A 20222-nucleotide genomic window follows, 5' to 3' on the forward strand; every position below is an offset into this window, starting at 1 on the left:
TATCAGCACTCCGTTTTAAGAAAAACACTTTGTGAAACATTAAAAGCTAACTTCAAAATCAAGGTCTTTGCAGCTGACTAAAAAAAAAAAAGTACAGTTTGAGGGGGGAGAGGGAAGCTTTCCGTGGGGAGAGAATTCCACAGCAACGGGAGTGTTACAATAAATGCTCGATCAACTATGTGCGCCTTCTGGAATTTTGCCTGACTGGAAGAATGACTGGACATAAAACCAACGCTCATTCTGAGCAGCGCTTTTCTTATTAGAACCAATAGACCCCCAATGGCACTGTCTCATCTGGGGGCCTTCTGAGCCGTACATTTCAATTTTTATCCAAATCGCAACCTGAAAATTGAAGGAGTCAAAACAATTCCGTCAGGACAGGTTTTGCTCGTCGTCTTTCCTGAGCCATCCCGTGTGTGTATGTTTAAAGGCTGAGAGCAGGGGGTTAAGAGACATTAATAACCTTTTTCAGATTAAAAAAAAATTGGCAAAGCTCCATCCAGTCTAGTCGGTATATTCCTACTCAGTGGCCTCTGGTCCTTGTGAGGTCGTTCCCTGTATTATAATTAAATACTCAGTGTCAAGATACCATCAATAATTTATTCTACAGGAATCAGCAATTTGCTTACCTGCAAATTTCCTCATCTCCCCCGAATTCCCCAATGAGACTTAAACACAACACTGAGGACTTTAGAAAGCGGGTTTCTCTGAGCTACATGAGTGACGAATGGACCAAACCTTCTCTGAAGCAGGATGGGGCACTGTCTGAACTAGGGGCACTACCCCGGGAATACAGAAGAAACACCATTTAAACACAAATCTGACTATTTGCCCTGTTTGTCCAGCTTTATATTTTAAAATAAACCTTGGTGTCATTTGGGAGCAACTGTTTCTGAAAGGCTGAACTGCAATTAGCATAGTGCCATTTTTTTTTAAGAAAAGGAAGGGGAAGGGAGAAAATAGTAAGAGGAAATACACATTTCATCCAGGGAAAATTCTACAAATCTATGATGTAATTATTTCAAATACAGCACATTTAAGAATAAGTATGTCTAGATCATTGTGTTTGTTAGTGGCACTTTTCTTCATCTCATCATGCTAAAAGCCCATTAGTAATTATGCAATTTTTGTGTGTCATTTTTTTCTTTTTAGGAAATTTACAGTTGTCTTTTGACTGCGCTCCCAGATGACAATTCTCCATTCTAGTCCATCTCATGCCGTCCTTCTTAATCCACGCACTAATTGTAATCCCATTAAAGCAGATATAATTTTATTAGTATTCACAGTTCATCAAGCTAGCAATAATAACTCTTACTGCTGAGTTTCAAAAAACTGCAAAACATTTACTCTGATGTTTAAAGCAAACTGTAAACAAATCGAGCCAGCTATGTGCTTGTGCGGGAGGAGCATTACATCCATACATCCATAAATATATCTCACACATATACACACTGCACACAGCTTCCCACAGCCCTTCCTTCTTGTCACTAAAGAACAGCTAACAGCTTTCAAATCCAGCAGTCTGGGCACAAAAACTTTTGAGGACAAAAATATATTCACTTGTGGGTTAATAGGGAGGCAGCTGAGGGAAGCCCATCAGAATCCCACCATTCCCACTTGCAAATACGTTTGCAGAGTAAATCCGGAGGAAATCAGATTTCTAACTCCAATCCTTCATTTCGCACACAGCAGAAGCTCACTTTAAAATCCAGGCCCACCGTGGATCAACCCTCTGGAAACCGGAGGAGCCCACAGAACTCAGAAGAAAGGCAAACTGTGAGGGCCAGATCCTGAAGCCTCCCTTCCTCCTTTCTCAGGCTGAGAACACACTAGAGCGGGGACTGACCCTCGCCCTTATACGCCAGCGCTGAAGACCAGGAACCGCACCTCACCTCCACAGAACCCCTGAGCGGCTCATGCCTATAACTGACCGGGTGATCGTTTTGCTTGTGTTTTGTTTAATCCTAAGCATGTAGCTAGTCGGTACCTGGTAGATTTCCCCGCACCCCTCTCTGGCTGCAGCGGCTCTGAAGCGTTAGTTGATTAAAAGGGCGCTGCAGATGATCTCCCAAGACCCTATTGCATCTAACTGGGTCTATTTTTCTTGCCGCACTTCGTGTGCCCTGAGCAGGATCCCGGGGGCACTTGTTAAAGCTACTCCGCGCCCTGCAAACCCATTCGCACCCTGACACTTCAGGGCTTTATACAGAAACAGGATTTTCTAGTCCTACCCACCAGCCCGCTGAACGCGGCCCGGCACACGCCGGCCACTGCCCCTCACAGCCCCCCGGAGCAGGCTTTTCCTTCAGCGCCTCCCGGGCTTTCTCCGGGCAGCGAAGGCTTGTGGCCGGGGGTTTTCCCCTCTCGCTGCGGTGAGAAGGGGCAGATCCGCGTCTCGCCCCCGGCTGCAAAGCTCAGCTCCCGCCCCAGCCCCCCGCCGCGGAGCCGGGCCCCACTGACCTGTGTGCGCCGCCATGGAGATGGGCGCGGGGAAGAATTTGCCCGGCGGGAAGTGGCCCGGGTGCTGCCCGGGGCTGTGGCCGGACGCGGCCAGGCGGCCGGCGCTGCTGCGGTGACCCACGCTGCCGCGCTCGGCGAGGAGGTGAGGCGGGGGCGCGAACTCGCGGCCGTCCATGCCGGGGCCCGCTGCACGCAGCCCGGAGGCGGCTCCTCAGCGGGGCAGCGCTCCTCCTTCGGGGCTCCGGCGGGCTCGGGCCCCGCGTCTGCTCCTGGCGTCCCGGCTCATCCTCTGCAGAGGGGAGAGAGAGCGTGAGCCCGGCTGCAGCCCGCCCGGGGGCCGGGAGAAATCCCCGCCCGCGCTGGGTACCGAGCCGCTGCCTTGATGGGGGCACGGGGGGGTTTTAAAAATACAGAACCCGCGCAGGCCCCCCGCGCGCAGGCCCCCCAAGGCAGAGCTGCATTTCATCCGAAACGTGAATTGCGTCTGCGAGCGAGAGACAAAACCTGCCCCCGACCTGCAAATCCCCCCCCCCCCCCCGGCCAGGCCTTTGACCGGTTGTAACAAAATTCTCCCCCGCTTCGGGAAGAAGCGATTTCTCGGAGCTCCTGCCTCCGTGGCCAAGCCAGCGCCAGCTCTGCGCGGGGCCGCTCGGCGGGCGCAGGGAGCCGGGGCCACTTCTCCCGGCTCTGCCTTCGGGCAGCGCCCGGGGCGGGGGTCAGTTCCCTGCCGCAGGAGCCGGGCCTGCTTCCCCCACCCGCCGATCCGGGCTGCCAGCGGAGAGAGAAGTTGCGCTATTGTCTCCAATGGCGCCCCGGGAAAGCCAGGGCGGAATCGGTGACACTGGCCCCGAAATCCGTCTCTGCCTCCGGCCACCTCGGTGGGCAAGGCCGGGGCTTTACACCCTTCTCGACACGGGGCCCAGCCCAGCCCAGTTACGGAAGGTGCGTCCCGGGCATTCGCTCCGTTTGCCCACGGGGCTGCTAGGCCGGGCCCAGCCTATAGCATCAGGCCGAAGGGGGGGGGGGCTTGCTTCATAAATGTGGGCAAAGCAAAGGACTCGGTAGCATCTAAGCATCCCCCCAGCTCCCTGCTCCGGCATCGTGCGTGCGGGGATGAACAAATACACACAAAGCACCGGCACGGCCGGGGCACGGAGAGGAAACCGCATCTCTTCTGCTGCGGCCCCGCAATTCCTGCCCGTTCGAGTTCCAGCCCCCCCAACCCAGGTGCAGGGCTCCCGGACCCTCGGGTTTGCATGTCTCATCTTCTCCTGCAATCGGTCTCGTTTTAACGTTTCATCTCCCCCCCAGCCCACGGAGAGAGGAGCCTCCTAGAGTCGCCACCCTTAATTGTTAACATTACAGGGGGGAGAAAGTCTATTTTTTTAACCCGGATCATAACAACCAAGCAATTAAGATGTTTTTCATTTAGCGAACACCATTTGCAATTGCTGTATTTAATGCCTCCAGTCCTGCAGTGTCGTATTTGCAGACTATTTTGTGTTTGATTTAATCTATAACCGAAAACACAATGTATTAAGTGAACACATATTTGCACAGCTGATAAGTATTTTATATATATATTTAGATGGGGAGCTTTTGCATTGTAAATAAATTGGAAGTAACACAATGAGCTCTCTTTGCCTTACAACTTAATACAAAGGGGGGGTGGGTTTTTTCTCCCCCTATTGAGATCATAATCTATCTCTTTGAGCCTAACGAATATTTCCTACTTTGCAATTACAGGGAATTATTGGAAGGATCCTGCGCTTTGCAAGAATCTTACGGAAGGGGTTTTTTTCTCAGCAGTCAGCCGAAATCACCTAAAAAGCAGCGGAAATGGGCCTGGGAGAGAATATAGGAAAACACCCACTTCAAAGCAATATCTAGATATGAAATTCACAGGAGGAAAAATTGCAGCCTGCAAGACAAAGCTCAGTTCGCAGTTCCAGCAGCCTGGCGGGGTGAATGGCTTCACATAGCAACGCGGAGGGGAAAGATTCCCACTCTCTGATTCATCTCGGGGTCAGATTTTTTACAAATGAATCCAGGGCTGAGAATCCGGCCGGGGCCTGGCTGAGCAGGAAAGTCCCGGGATCAGTTACAAGCGCGGGGGCTGGACACCCCGCCCCGCGGTCCGCTCACGGCTTCGTTTGCACAATGGAATTATGATTTTTATTATTGTTTGTAGGGATCGTGTCCTGTTTGCAGGCCAGGGTGGAGCGGGCGGCGGCCGAGGGTTACACGCCTCTATTCCCAGCCGCTGTTCCTCTGCCGGAGACCGGCGGGGTCTCGGTAAATCCCCCCCCCCACACACACAAACAGGCCCCAATCTCCAAACCCCAGGCCCCAAATCCCCTCCCCCAGCCCCCAAATCTCTCCTTCCGCCTGTCTCCCCGCAGCCGCGGGCCGGCGGGCCCCGCTCCGAGCGCGCCGCGGCTGGAACAATGCGAGGAAGGAACACGGAGCGGGAAGCGCTGAAAAATAAACCGCCGGGAGAAGCAAAGACTCCGCCGCAAGCGGCCCCGAGGTCCGCCCTGGCCCAGCCCCGCTCGCCTCGGCCGTGCAGCGCCCGGGCTGCCGCCCTCCCGCACCCGGCCGGGATCGGCTCCCCGGCCTCCTCCCGTCCGCTCGCCATCCGGAGAAGCGGGGATCGGCCTCGCGGCTGCCCCAGCCCAGCCGCGATCGCTCTCCGCCGGCAGCCGCCGGGGAGCTGCGGGGATCGGCCTCGCGGCAAGCTCAGCGAGGGCCGCGGTTGGGGCCGGCTGGCCGCGGAGCGAGTGTTTTCCTCCCCACCCCAAGGCTTTCCCCGGCTTTCTAGCGGAGCTTTGCACCCCTCTTTGCACCGAGAGGGAAGCCCAGCTCCTCGGAAAAGAGGCGCAGCCTCGAGCCGTGCATCCTTCCATTGTGCTTTTGTCCAACAAAAACCTCCCCCGGGCCCCAGCCGCTCGCGTTTCCAAACGAAAATTAAACAAACAAACAAAAAGCAGCTTCCCGGTTAGAGGAGACACCCCAGGACCCGGGGAAGAGAGGAGACAACAACCGCCACGGCCATCAACTGCAGGCAGATTTGCAACGAGCCGGCGGCCTCCCTGCGACCAACAACAAAACCTACCGAGCCCGAAGGTTTAAAAAAAGCTGGATTTTCTCCCCCGTTCTCCAACTCAATCTTCATTTAAAATCTGCTAATTAACATGCAAAGTCCGTGTGACCATAACAAAAATCAACAGCCTCAAGTTGCACCTTCCCCCAAACCTAATTTTGTTTTGGTTGGGTTTTTCCTTTGGATTTTTTTTCCCAATTCAGATTTGTCCTCTATTCAAATTTAACAAATGTGCTGGGGGAGAAAGAAAGGACTCCTCGGCGTTCGATGCAAAGCTAAACCTCTCCTCCAACCACCTATTATTTAATTTTTAAAACAGAAAGGGTGCAAATTTGCATCCATTGCCTTTTTTAAAGTGCTACAATGGCTCTGTTTGTTTTTCCTTGCAAAGCACCATTCATGGCTGCATTTTAAAAACCTTAGAATTGCATTAGGAAATTTGCAAACAATTGTGTTTTTGTTGGTGCTACCCGGCGCTAGGTACAAATTTCCAGGGGTATAGAGAGCAATTTACTGTAACCATTAAAAATGCCCTGTAGCATTTCTTTTCATTGGAGGTGCTAAGTGTAGCGTATTCCAACATGTCTTTTTTAGTATTATTATTATTTTCAATTGATATGTGTTATAAACAGTTCCAAGCAAAACACTGCTATTAAAATTTTTACAGATGTAACATTACACAGAACTACAGAATGTTCTCAAAAGAAAAATAGCAACATGGTATTTTCAACCACCAAAAGTTCTCACTATGCACAAAAAAAAATTTACAATCCTGAATTTTATTTTAATTCTAAAAAAAATAAAGCATTTTTTTAAAAAGCAAACAAAAATATAATTGCAGTTACTTACTGGAGGTATGTTCCTTGCACACAGTGACTGCAATACAATTAAATCAGTAAATGGGACTTTGTATTGTATTGCTATTGGTATTTGCACTGTGCTGACTGTTGCACTGTAACTGCACCGGCTGCTCTTGCAGAAGGGAAAGGACCCTACAGTGGGTTCCTTCCAGCCTCAGCAGCTCCCCAGCCCGCAGCTCAATCCTACAAGCAACTCTCCCTGCATACTAATAAGCTCGTGCCACTCACCCAGGGTGAGCACGCCGCTGATTGGACGCCTGGCCCTCCACGGTAATAAGCTCGTGCCACTCTCCCTGCGTAAACAGGCCTCCCAATAGGCTGGCCCGGGGCCAGCGAGCTGCCAATCAGAGAGCAGCAGGGCTACTACTCAGCCCAATGGCGCCTAATTCAAGCCTTGCAGCTGCGCAGCTGCCCTTGCGCAGCTCCCGTCCCTGCTTGCTTGTGAATGGGGATGCACGGCAAGGGGGGGCGGGGAGGCCGCTGCAGCCCGCACACACTCCGAGCAGCTGGGCAGGGAGTTTTATTTTCTCCTTCGCTCTGCTGGACTGGACCGCGCCTGGGGTGACCGCGCCAGACGGCGCTGGGCGCTCTGGTGCAAAGGGCGGCACGGAGCTCTGGCGCAGTCTGATATGGGGGGTTGTGGACTGGGCTGGGGACGTGGGCGTTGCACCAAGCCGAGCATCCCTTCTGAGGGGCCCCTTGCAGGCTGTGGCTCCGGGCCTGGATTGGAGGCGGACTGGACAGCACGGGAACGGCTGCAGAACTGGGACAGCGACCTGCCAACTCTCTTCCCCGGCGCTTGCATCCTGCCCGATCTCTGAACAGGCCCCTGCTGGGCTTTTTTTTCTGGAGAAGCCGCAGGAGACTTTTATTCGCTCCCAGGCGTTCTCTCTCGCCCCCTTCCCCAGCCACACGAAACCCTGCCAGCCCTGGGCCAGAGGGGGGATTACACTCGCGTCAGACAGACCCCCCCACCCCCGCGATCCTTGTGAGGATCTTGCGCCCTTGGCCTGTTGCTGGGAAGGCCCCGCGTTGTTTGTAAAGCGCCAGACGCCCCGCGCCCGCCCGACAAGGGACGAACCGGAGCGAAGGCAGACACCAGTCACCGCGTTCCCGGGATAAACACTGCGGTGGCGACCACTCTGGGGACGTGCTGTCCACCCAGCGCCCTGCCACAGCCCCACCGGCAGCTCCCAGCCTCCGCCCTGCCCCTCGGGAGAGGTTTGAGGCGCTAACAAGACACGAAAATGCAGATTCTCCCTTGCTCGATTGTCCTTTGGCAACGCAGGGGTTAAACCCATAGCGTTCAGTCTTCCCCCCCCCTTGTGTTCACTCCCCCCTCCCTCCACCGGATGGCTACGATTGGTTGGCAGCCTGCCAGCCCGCTGTCAATCACCCAGTGTAAACAAGGCGCTGATTGGCTGTTAGCCAGTCCGCACTGGGCTGCCTGAAAAAAGCAATTACTGGCCCCGCGGTTTCAAGGCGGCCCGGGGCTGCTGGATGAAAGGAGATAAGATGGGGACTGTTTCCAGGAGGCCCCTAGGCAGACCCCACTGGCCCCGGAGCCAAGAGGAGCAAAGAGTGAGAGGATCAAAGGGACAGAGACAGGGCAGTGGACTGCGCCACTCAGTGATTCCCCAAACAATGCAGGTTTGGCGCACGGGGGCAGCCCCCTCCCCTTGCAGGGGGCGCGCGGGAGGCGGGGGAGGGGGGAATCCGCCGGTGCATCCGGAAAGTTTGCAGCGTGCAGGGCCGGGCTGGGTGTGGGGAGCAGCCGCAAGCCCCGGGCAGCGGAGCGCGGGGTGCACGGGGATGGCTGCTCCGCGGTGTAACTAGGTAAGAGGGGCGAGGGGGGAGGTCCTGCCACGGCTGCGCTGGGGAAAGGAGGGTCGGAGCTATCGATTCCAACCGTGGGAGCCTGGGCAGCTGGGAGGGGGCGATCCGTGCAGGGACCCCCCATTTCCAAAGCCGGCACCCAGCGCTCCCAGACATTTCAGCCCAATTATCAGCCGCGGGGGCTAATGAGATTAGGCGCGTCAGTTTGTTTCCCTGCCAGAGCGCTGGGTTGGGATATTCCCAGCCGCAGGATCCGGGGGGGCGCCAGGATACCCGGACAGAAACCAGCCAATGTCACCGCTAGCAGGCTGGGGAGGGGTGGCGAATGGCCGGGGCGATTCCCTGGAAGGGCGATTAAAATTATTTTTTAAAAACGCCAGGCTGTAATTGATTGAAAACGCCGAATAAATCAGAATAACTCGTACGGGAGATTCGATTACCAGGGAGCTATTCATTACGCGAAGGAGCAAATTGAATTAGGAACAAGACCGAGGCGCAGACCGGCTGCGCGGGAGAGCAGATCGGAGAGGCCAGAAATCCCGATCCCTCCCGAGCGCAGAGCCGGGGCGCCTCGCAGAGCCCGGCCGGATCCAGGCAGACTTCCCCGGTCGACAAAATGCGGCAAAGCCCAGGGGTCGGCGCGGCTGCGGCGCTGCGAAGCGGTTCCGTGGTGAAAGGGGGCCCGAGCCGGGCAGAGACACCGGCACACGCGGAGATCCGAAGCGGCTGCCTCCCCCAAGCACTGCAGGGCTGCGCGGGGATACAAGCGAGATTTGCGGGCCGGGGGCCGGCGTGCTGCTGCGGCTAACACCGCTGTAAGAAACCGGAATGAAAAGCCCAGCCGGAAAGGAGAAAACCCGAGTCCGAACAGGGCAGAGCCGGGAGAGCGCGGGGCTGGCGGGTGGCTGAGCTCGGAAGCGAGCTCAGGCTCTCGGGCCTCTTCGCAAAGCTACCCAGGGGCAGGGTTTTAAAGGGAGAAAACAGGCAGCTGCTAAGCAGGCCAGTGTCCCGCTCTGTGCTGTGTGGGACCCAGCAGCTACGATGCGCGCCGCGTTCCAGGGGTGAATTCTCCAACCGCTGCGAAATAACAGCTCATGGGGACAGGCTGCTCTCTGGTGCTCTTCCCACGGGCTGGCTCCCAGCACTTCCCACCGTGTCGCTTACATGTCAGCTCCGCCAAAGTTCTGTGTATTTCACCCTTCCCTGCGCCTCCCGCAGCCGGCTCCCCGGGGCTCCGGCGGGGCTGAGCTTGTCTTTGCTTTCGCTGGAGATCACTGCCTGAAATCCACACGCACGTCCCGCTGCACGAGAAATGGCCTTTGGTTACTTCCAAGTTGTCTTTTTTTTTTTTTAAGGAGCTCCTAGTTTTGAAAGCGAGACCTCAAATCAGCCTTCCTAGTTCCTATGGAAAAACACTGTTTCCAACGCATTGACTGGCTCCGGCTGTGTGTGTCTTGATCTGGCGCTCAGGATATTATATCACCGGTTAAATTAGCAGCACAAGCCTGTAACTTCCAGGCGGTTCCTAGCAGAGTGAGTTAGAGGCAATGTACTGAGAGAGCCGTTTAAACCAACACAAACAACCCGGTTGAACATTATCAAATACACATTCTGGCTGGCTGCTGTCGCTTCTACACTGCTGTGCTATGGGGCGGAGGGGGGGAGACGTTAGCAGGGCTGAGACGCTCTCGGGGCTGCCTGCGGGAGTGAGGGATTTGAAGACCTAAAGTCCTTTTCCTTTCTGGACTCTTTGTTTTTGGGGCGGGGGGGGGATTGCTCCATTCTTTCAGGTGGTGCCATGTCATGAATGTGCCAGGTCTCTGAGCAGCGGCGGTTGCCCTGCCGTGGGGAATGGATGGAAGGGTAATTAATGCAGAGTGACTGATTGCTCTTGAGGAAGGCCAGTCCTGCAAAGAGGATTGTCCCTGATCACTGAAGCGTTTCTGATTGACACTTCCCTTCTATCTTCTACCCAAAGGCAACTAGCAGAGCGGGGCATTTGTCACCGGCTTAGGCCGAGGGTTGCAAAATCCCTCAGCTCTGAAAAGGTTGGGCTATTTACTGGACCAGTAAGGGAGGGGTTTTGTTTTAAAGGGTCAGTTGTGTTTGACCAGGGGCACAATCCCAACGAACAATGCACAAACCCGACTGGAAATGCAGCTGCGCTTGGCCCGCGGAAATGTACCAGGCGGGAACCTCCAGGGCCCTTCTTCCGTTTCTGGTCCTGATCCCCAACATCGCTGGGTTGATTTTGCTCTTAACCCGGCTGGATTTTGCCCCCGCCTATAAAACAGGCCCTTTGTTTTAATCATCGATTCACCAATAGATTTTTCTATCGTTTTTTCAATCCCTTCCCCGCAGTTGTGACACCCAATAGCCGCAGCCAGGACGGGGGGCAAAGCCGGGCTCTGTCGGCGAAGGGGGGGGGGGGATAGATCCGTGTTTTCGGCACGAGGGGAAGGAGGCTGCTGGGGGTGGGCGGGGAGTAGCTGCGCCGGGGCAGGCTTCCCGGATGGCCGAGTCTGTAACTGCCCAGACCTAGCAAATGTTTTCATTGACCAGGAACCAAGCGCTGGGATCTTACGCTTCCTCTAGACAAGAGCGAGCGCAGATAATGCACCAGAGCTAAATATTTACCCTGCTCGGAGAGCGGCCTTCCACTGAGCTTTGCAAACCGCCCCCCCCCCGGTGTTTTGCAAATGGATCCTGGCGCCCCGGAGCCCCTCTGCTGGTCACCGCGCTGGGTAAAGTCCGACGGGGAAAGGGCTGCAATCACCGGGCTTTGTCGACACTCGCCGCCCCGCGATTGGAAATCTGTGGCACGGCCCCAGCCTCCGAGCGCTGCCCCAGGCTTGGCAGGACATTGAAAGTCAGACTCGTCCCTTCGCTCTGCAGCGAACCTGTCTGCACAGGGCCTGGTCCGCAGCCCCGTTCTCCTGCATGGGGGAGGGGGTCGGGGTTGGAGCTGGGTGTGCTGGAAAATGGACCCTTCCTCCCCTGCGAACCCCCAGAGCGGGACCGTAGCAGGGGTGCGAGGAGCCCTCGCCATGACCCCTGGGTCGCCGCGCAGCGCGCACCTAAGCCAACCGGAGTGGCGGGCGAGTGGCTTTTCGCAAAGCAGCTTCCTTTCCTGTCCAAATGAATCTGCGATCACTGGCAATTCTCAGCCCTCCGCCAACCTCCCCGCTCTGGGGAAACGGGTTAAAATATTGCAATTGAATATCGCTCCATCTGGCAACGGAACGGGAAAGGGCCCCGGTACGTTAAATAATATTGTAGATTAACCCAGCACACTAAATAATTGCCTAATAGGGCTGCAAGATGCAAATCTCTGCATTTGGGTAATTGCATGTTGGGCGCCTCTGAGTAATGCAATTGTTTGGGGCCGGCTCATTGTTCCAAGTGCCATTAGTCAAAGAGCAAATTAGAAACAATTTCTTGACTACAAAAAATGACTCTTAATTCTTCAAACCCAAACGCTCCTGGCACCGGGGGGGGGGGGGCAGCGGCCTTTGCAGCAGTCCCTCCCCCAGGGCCCAGATCCAGCGCTTTGGAAAAACCGAAATTCCCCGCCCCTCCCCCCTGGAAAAAAACCCTCGTGCTCCGATCAAAACGCAAACAATCAAATAACTCAGCTCCTCCATCACGGCCGGGTTTATTTGCTCGAACCCAGAGATCTCGGTAAACACAGGAGCCGGCTCGCGAGCTTTACATATTTTTTTCGGGGGTGGGGGGGAGTCAGCACGTGCTGTGACTTGCTGCCAATCTCCCTGAAAATAAGCTCTGTTTTGCATTACTTGTTACAAAAACAGGCTACCGGGGCGGGGGGAGCACAAACCCACAGAGGGAACGAGTCAGGGCGTTTTGCTGGGGGTCGCTGCCTCCGCACAGAGCACAAGCACCGACCCACCCCTGTCCTGCCCCTCCATCTCCAGCCCCACAACACGCACTGCCCACCTTAGCCAGATCGCTGCCCAGGGGCAGTGGGGACCAGTGCTAGGGATTTAAAACAAAACAACACGTGGTCGGAGCCCGCTGGGGAAAGACCCATCCCACTCCAGACTTCACAGGGGCTGGCCTATGGATCTGGGAGACCGTGTCCCTCGGTGAGGGTCTCATCTAGCCCGGCCCAAAAGCCAGGCCAAACTCCGCACAAGGTAAAAGCCACAGGGCAAGCTGCCCTCTGACTGTGGCAGAGGGTCTCTGGACCCTAGAAGCACCAGATACCCCACGGGGCCGGGAGGGGTTGCCCAGGGAGCTACTAACCCCCCAGTGCCTCCCTCCCTGCCCCCTATCCTTGGGAGCTGGGAGGGCAGGCGATGGCCCAAGCTCCAGTCTCCCCAGAGCAGACAGGAGGAGACACAAGCCCCAGCATGCTGCACCCCAGGAAAAGACCTCCAAGCAAAACAGGGCTGTACCTTGTTTCCACCTGTCCCTCAGGCCAGTGTCTCTGCCCCTCCTTTCGGGAGCTGGCACCTGCCTTCGCCTGTTCCCTACCCAAAGCGCCTCAGCCAGGGCCAGGTGAATCAACCAACTGGGTGGCCTGAGTCATCTGCCTAGTCATTCCCCCCCCCCCCAGGGCTGGGTGTCCCCTCCCCGGACAGGCCAACAGAAGGAAGATTGGGCTAGCCCCAAAGTGCTGCATGGGGTTATTCCCGTCCACGCCCATGTCCTGGGGACCCTGGGACAAGGAGCAGGAGCTTCCCCCACCCCTTTGCTAAACGCCAACAGACACAAGCCTGAAGACCTTGTGCAGGGGCGTTATTTATGGTGTCTGGTTGCCATTGAGACTGAGAGCCGGGGAGGGGACCTGGGGCTTGGAGCGGTTGATAAAAACGCAAAATATCCAGGGTAGAAACAGGTCCTTTTGGGGGTGGAACCCCGCCCCGGCTGCATAGATCAAGTGGGCTCGGCCTGGAGAGAACAGCAGCGAGGAGAAGGCAGAGAGCATCCCGACACCCCTCCCAGCCAAACCAGTTCGGGCTATTTATTGGCCAATCGCCTATAAACATCAATAGCCAAGGCAATAATACATCCCTCTGGCCTCCCCAGAGCTAACCAGGAGCCCTGGCCTCCCTCTTTGTACAGGAGACTGACAAATTTGTTAATGGAATATATCTACCTAGCTCAAGTGTCTGGAGACAGACAAACAGATAGACAGACACTGCACTGAAGCCAGCAACACATTTTTAATCTCCAAAGAAACCTGGCCGCTGCCTCACAAGCTTTTTGCATTGTAGGAAGGGATTGAAACACAACTGAGGGGCATATTTGCTTAAATGCAATGAACCTTTATAACCCAAACAGGATTTCAGTGCGTACACACACGAATATATACAGTCATGTGCAGTGTTATATATCCAGATACACACACACATCATAAATGGTGCCCTTGTTTACTATAGCTGGGGGGGGGGAGCTTGGAGTGGAGAGAATCCTCCCCACCCCCCATTGAGATGAAGGCCTGGAGTCCAATCAGCCCAGAGCAGAGGTTTTTAGGTTAGGAGCTCAGAGCTTTTCCACTTCCAAACGCTTAGTTAATGCCCTGTTAAATGCAGCATCCTAATGTGTAGCTAAATCTATCCCGGTGCATTCACCCCCCCAACGCACCACTCCATGTGTTTGTTGTGTGAGGGTCTCAATGAAGCGACCATCTGGGGTAAATTCAAGCAAGTTTAATACCCGGCGCCAAGGCCAAGGCTTTCCCCTCACTCCGGAGTTTGGGAATTATTATGAAAAGGCAGGAGACGCAGGCACTGGAGGGGCAGGGGGGCATTAAGGGAAGGAAGGGGGTGAAGTGAAAGAGGGTGGCAAACGCAGCAGAGCCAGTGGAATCTTCCATGGGGAGAAAGCCCCCAGCACATGGGGGCTGGATTTTAGATGCAAAGTGACAATAAATAATCCCAGTGACAGGCTCCCAGATCCACCTTGTCCCTACGGAACCTGGAAACCCCTTTGCAGGGCAGCCCGGGGACCCCCAGTCCTGGCTACCTGCACACCCAGCCCCCCTCCCGCAGCACAGAGAAGGGAACCCACGCTGGGGGAGGGAGGGGGACACCACGTTCTGCGCAAATATGTTATGACATGTCAAAAGGGGGCATGTTTTGATAAACACGCAATTAGTGCCAGAATCCTGCAGCTGGCAGCCAGGCCCACGAACGGCATTTGCAAAAGCAACCTTAAGTGATCATTAGGGCCTGTGTTTGACGTGTGTGTGTGCGCGCGTGCACTGGGCCTGCGGGATGGAATAACTCAGGCCCTTGGGAAAGGGAGTCTGGCTCTGGGGGTTGGCTGAGGAGGGCCCGGGGTGCAGGGCCCAAGTGCTGGGGCTTTTCCTTTGGTTTCCAATGGGAGACCGTCTGGCTGGCTGAGGTTTGACTTTTTGTATTGTTGTGTAAAGGGCAGGGGTGGGTGTGTGTGCGAGAGAGCGCGCGAGCTCTGGGCAGTGTGTGTGTGTGTGTGCGAGAGCGCGAGAGCTCTGGGCAGTGTGTGTGTGTGTGTGCGAGAGAGCGCGCGAGCTCTGGGCAGTGTGTGTGTGTGTGTGCATGCGAGAGAGCGCGCGAGTTCTGGGCAGTGTGTGTGTGTGCGAGAGCGAGCGAGCTCTGGGCAGTGTGTGTGTGTGTGTGTGCATGCGAGAGAGAGCGCGACTTCTGGGCAGTGTGTGTGTGTGCGAGAGCGCGCGAGCTCTGGGCAGTGTGTGTGTGTGTGTGCATGCGAGAGAGCGCGCGAGTTCTGGGCAGTGTGTGTGTGTGCGAGAGCGCGCGAGCTCTGGGCAGTGTGTGTGTGCGAGAGCGAGCGAGCTCTGGGCAGTGTGTGTGTGTGTGCGAGAGCGAGCGAGCTCTGGGCAGTGTGTGTGTGTGTGTGTGTGCGAGAGCGCGCGAGCTCTGGGCAGTGTGTGTGTGTGCGAGAGCGAGCGAGCTCTGGGCAGTGTGTGTGTTCCTGGTGGCACAAAGCAAATCCAGTGTGGACTCCCGGATCCTGCACTTGGGGGTTCACATTCTTCGGCCCAACAGGCCCTGTTCTTCCCCCCGGGAGGGGATTCACAGCTGCCCCCACCGCCTCAAGTCCAGCACAAAGTCATCAAGAAAAAGGACCTGGAGCCCCCACCCTCCACCCCCATTTTTGCCCAGTGTTTCTCGCTAAGGTGGTTGCAGGGAGTTAACGCTGCCTCCTGCTCCATCTCCCACTGCAAGTGGGAGCAAAGAGAGAGGCCAGGATCCAGAATCCCCATTGAAAAGCCAGAGAGGGCCCGAGAGGGGTGGGGGCTAGCGAGCAGCCTATCCCCTCAATGCAAACCAGACCTAGGCAGCCCAGGGCTGGGAAGCCTTGATGGACTTACAGCCCAGAGAAGGGCCGGAGCTCCCTGCTCCTCTTTAAATGCTTTTGTTTTGGACTTTTAGCGGCCCCCCCAGGCCGGTGGGGGGGGGGAAATACAGGCAGGGCTTGGGGGGGAGCCAGGACTAGGAAGCCCCCTCCTGACCTATCTGCTCACACACCATTGGAAAGTGTGTGTGTGGGGGGGGTGTAACTGTGTGTGTGTAACAGTGACTCTGTGTGTGTGTCTGTGTAACAGCAACTGTGTGTGTGTCTCTGTGTGTGTAACAGCGACTCTGTGTGTGTGTGTGTCTGTGTAACAGCGACTGTGTGTGTGTAAAAAAACCAGGAGTACTTGTGGCACCTTAAAGACTAACAAATTTATTTTAGCATGAGCTTTCGTGAGCTGCAGCTCACTTCTTCGGATGCATCTCAGGAAAGCTCATGCTTAAATAAATTTGTTAGTCTTTAAGGTGCCACAAGTACTCCTGTTTTTTTTGCGGATACAGACTAACACTGCTGCTACTCTGAAATCTGTGTCTGTGTGTGTGTCTGTGTGTGTGTAACAGTGGCTCTGTGTGTGTGTCTGTGTAACAGTGGCTCTGTGTGTGTGTCTGTGTAACAGCGACTGTGTGTGTGTGTCACAGTGACTCTGTGTGTGTGTCTGTGTAACAGCGACTGTGTGTGTGTAACAGTGACTCTGTGTGTGTGTCTGTGTAACAGCGACTGTGTGTGTGTGTCACAGCGGCTCTGATTTGCACGGCCTGGTGAAAAGGCTAAGAGCTGGCGGGACAGACACACACGCCCGCACCCAGCGGCCGCGCGGGGGGCCAGGCTGCGCATCAATTATGAATGGCTTTTTAAAACCACAACCAAGAGGAAGAAATGCTTTTAGGGAAGCCGAGCGCGGCTGCTCTCTCGCTTGAGCCTCCTTCTCCCCCCAGCCCTGCCCGCCCGGGCCCCGCTGCTAGCACGGGCAGGCTCGCCCAGGGGAGCTTTGCCTTGGCTTGTTTCTGTCACAGCCCCGAAAACTGGGGCCGGGAGAATCACCCCCCCCCAGCGAGCTCTGCGCATCCCCAAGCGGGTTCCTGCCCCTCTGGCAGCCCGGGAGCTCCTCGCGGAGCCTGGCGCTGCGCTTTCCGCGCCCCGCTGGAGCCTCCTCCGAGCCCCGCGTTTTGTTGGGAAACTTGCAAGGAACCGCGCGGGCCAGGCCGGAGCCGTGTCGGCTGCAGGCGCCACTTCCTCTCCGGCCGCGGAGCCGCTTCCCCGGCGAGGCAGAACCAGGGACCCCCGGCTCGCTGCCCTCGCCCCGCCGGCCATCTTCCCTGCCCGTCCCCGCTCTGCCCCGGCCTCCTCCGTCCTCCTCCTCCCCGCTCCATTTCCGGGCCTTCCCACCCGCAGCGCAAAGGGGCTGCGAGCCGGGGCTCGGGTTCCCCCGGCACAGAAACCCCGCGTTGGGTCCGTTAGTCCAGAGGCACCCGCCGGGCCTGGCCCGGCCTGAACCAGCCCCCAGCCCCTCGGTGCTTTTCTAAACGCCCTCAAATGTCATGTCTCGTTTCTCGGCTTAAAACCACCAAAAAAACCCCAAACCAAAACAACAACAAAGGCCCAGAGAACCGAGCCTGCCGCGTGTTTCTTAACCAGCCGGGGCCGAGTCTCCTTCCCTCGCTTTGCAACCGAATTGCACCGAACAAAGGGGGAGAAACAAACGCTAAAAATACCGAGTCTAACCGACCCCTCTCGAAATGCACCAGCCGCCGCTCGAGGAAGAGGCGGCGGGTGTGTGAATCAAGCCGGGGTCGCTTCCCGTGAGCCGAACCCGGAGCTTTCACTACCGCTTTTGTTAACAGAAAAGTCGATCACTTTAATTAAAAATCGTTACATGAATCCATTGTTTACTAGCACAAATATACTTTCTACACTGAATTTGCAGGACATCGATATAAACTTTCGTGGCAGATTCCAGCGATCAGTTTCCTTCAAGAAAACAGAAACAAAAGACGGGGGAGTTGGGGCGGGATTTTTAGGGCGCCCAGGAAAGCAGAATCATCCTATTTTACTTCTTCCTTTTTCTAAGTAATGTTAGTCCCGCCTGGACGGTAAGTTTATGTTATGTTAAAAGCGCAAATAATTGTATTTATTTGTAATTCGCTTTCCAGTGTTGGACAGAAGCAAAGCTGGGTTTTTCCTTGGCTATAAAGCAGCTATTTAGCCAGTACATTTGGAGCTTAAAAAGAGCGGTGCAAAGATTGCTACATTTAAACTGCAGATTGTACAGGTCCAGTGTAGAGTTGTGTTTGTGTGACGCCGGGTTTAACCCGTCCTGGCTGTTTTCGAGTGCAACCATTAAATACAATCTGTAGCACTAGCCGTGCCTCCCTCGTGTTTTCCTTGTTCGCTGTAAATCTATTTGCAAAGGAAACCTGGAGACACGATCTATTTTGCTCTATCGATTTATTTTTGCAAAGTCTTGTTGGGCTTTTAAAAGTACAAAGACGAAAATAATTATTTAAAAAAATAATCAAATGGAGAATTAAAAATCCGAGCCAGGAATTTTATTTGCAGAAGAAGAAAAAAAATTCTCTCGTCTCTTAACAAAAAATGTCCGCGGTGAGTTTTGCTGTAAGCCCAGCCTGCACCTTGCAAACGAGACTCTCTAGGCCAGACTGCAGGGCTAAAAACCCCAAATGTCAACTGCGTTCTACAGACAAAGGTTAGGTTGGGCCCAGGCTCGTTCGGCGGCTGAACCGTTGCGGTTTTCTGAAAGCAGAAGCGATTTATTTGTGAGCCGCTGGACCCGAGAGCCACGGGCCGGCTCGGCCTGGCCCTGAGCTGCAATGGATCGGATTCTGGCTGCACTTATGCCGCTCGGCCGAACGCAAAGTTAGTAAACAACACACCGCTCCGCTCCCTGACTACACGGGGGGACGCAGCCGAGCAAGCGGGGTGGGTTTAACCCCCTTTGTTGTGTGCTCGGGGGGGGGGTGGAATTGCCATGAAAGCTCCTTGAATTGCACCGGGAGGGGGGTGGATGCAGAACAGACCAGGGCGAGGAGGCCAGTTTCCCTCTGGAATTAAAGCTCCGTTCGCTGAGGAATTAATGGAGGGGGGGGGAGGGAAAATCCGGGGAAAAGACTGAAAAACATAAGACTGAAAAAGGCAAACAAGCCCGAAGCACCTACCGCCAGGCCGCCGCCTCCCGGGCCGGAGCTGCGGGACAAGCCCGAATCCAGTGCAGGGCAGAGACCGGGGCTCCCGGAGACCCCGAAGCCAGTGTGCCGCGCGGGCCGCTGGAACACGCCTCGGATGCGGGGTAATGGGGGGGTCTGTTGCTTTAACGCGTCCTCTCGCTCTCCCGAAAGCGGAAACTGCTGCTGTTGGGGGGGTTGTGTCGGATCCCGGATTTTTCCACCGCGGAGCTGGACGCTGCGTTCTGGGGCCGGCTGCGCTTGCGATTATTTTATGATTTTGCTCCGGTGCCAGGGTCCCCGACCTGCCTGCGTGGAGTGAAGCCGGTCAGTTAGCGCGCCCGGGGGGCTGGAGCCTCCAGCAGCACCGGTTTATGGCGGGGGACGCGCCCCGCTCCCCCACAATGGAGCCGGGGGCCGTTCAACAGAAAATGGATGAGAGCGAAGCGGGATCGACCCCCCCCCCCGCCATTGTCGCTGCCTTTGCTGGGGCTGGGGGGGGGGCAGGGTGCTACCGCACCCCCCCCCATGCAAAGCTGAGCGGGACTTTTCATTCATTGCCACCTCCCCCCGCCCGGACACCCGCGCACGGCGCTGCGCACGGGACTCACCTGACGGGCTCTGGATTGTCTAGTGCCGAGTCGCATGTTCCTCCTGCCCCGGGAGAGAAGCGGAGCCGCCCGCTCCTGGGCCCTGCCTCGCCCGCTGCGCGGACAAACGGGGCTCCCTTTTCTTCCTGCGCCTCTGCCTTTGCCAATGCCAATGGGGAGGCTGCTACGTGCATGGCCCCGGCTACATGCCCCTCGGCTCCCCAGGCCGGAGCTGGCGCCCTCGCACTCGGAGCGGGCAGGAGCTGCTGGGATCCAGACAGAGTAACGTCCTTGCTGCAGCTGCACCAGCCGAGCGGGCTGGGGGAGGGGAGAGGAAATCCCTACATTGCACCGCGCAAAACAAGAGGAGGAAACAGAGATTTGCTGCTCGGACTCTTGCACACACAAAAAGAAGAAGCGAAGGCGGCAGCCGGGACCCCCCCGCGCGCGGCTCAGCACAGTCCTCCCCGCCCCGGTTCCCCTCGGGGCAGGCGGGCGCTGGCTTTGCACCGGCGGCTCTTTCCCTGCTCTCGGGGGGCGGCTGGGTTTTCCCCTTCCTTCCCTCGCAGCGATCTCCAGCGGTGCCCTGAGCCCGGCGGGCTTGGCGGCTCCGGGCTCGCTTCGCGCCTCGGCCTCCCGGGGCTTCCTTAGGCTGCTCCTCCTGGCAGGGCACTGCGGAGGCCACGGCCCCTCTGGGGCGGTGACCCCCAGCCGCCCGAGCCAGCCCTGCCAGGGTCTCCCTCTCCCCTCCTGGACTGAGGGCAGCCGGCCCTGTAGCACCTAGAGGCCGCGGCCAGATCGGGTGGTGCTGGGCGCTGCACATACATGGAGGCAGATACAACGGCCCCACCCCCACCACTTAGCTATGCCA

The 20222-nt window shown here is 56.4% G+C and overlaps 1 protein-coding gene across 5 annotated transcripts in view; it reads right to left on the reverse strand.

The window, feature by feature from the left end:
* The window catches only part of BAHCC1 (BAH domain and coiled-coil containing 1), a 90034-nt gene extending 70282 nt beyond the window's left edge, over positions 1–19752 (reverse strand). Inside the window, exons 1-3 of one of the 5 annotated variants that reach the window (XM_039501259.1) lie at positions 19373–19752; positions 18756–19070; positions 2461–2749 (exon numbers count right to left, since the gene is read on the reverse strand). In XM_039501259.1, coding sequence (XP_039357193.1) covers positions 2461–2635 — 175 coding nt within the window. In that variant the 5' untranslated portion in view covers positions 2636–2749; positions 18756–19070; positions 19373–19752. Of the gene's footprint in view, positions 1–2460; positions 2750–3215; positions 3398–3589; positions 3647–6412; positions 6670–18755; positions 19071–19372 lie in introns of those variants that run through there. The other 4 variants (XM_039501260.1, XM_039501261.1, XM_039501263.1 and 1 more) reach the window with 4 other exon arrangements.
* Between the last annotated feature and the right edge of the window lie 470 nt (positions 19753–20222).

This window comes from Mauremys reevesii, linkage group 15 (genome assembly GCF_016161935.1).
Source record: "Mauremys reevesii isolate NIE-2019 linkage group 15, ASM1616193v1, whole genome shotgun sequence".
NCBI lineage: Eukaryota > Metazoa > Chordata > Testudines > Geoemydidae > Mauremys > Mauremys reevesii.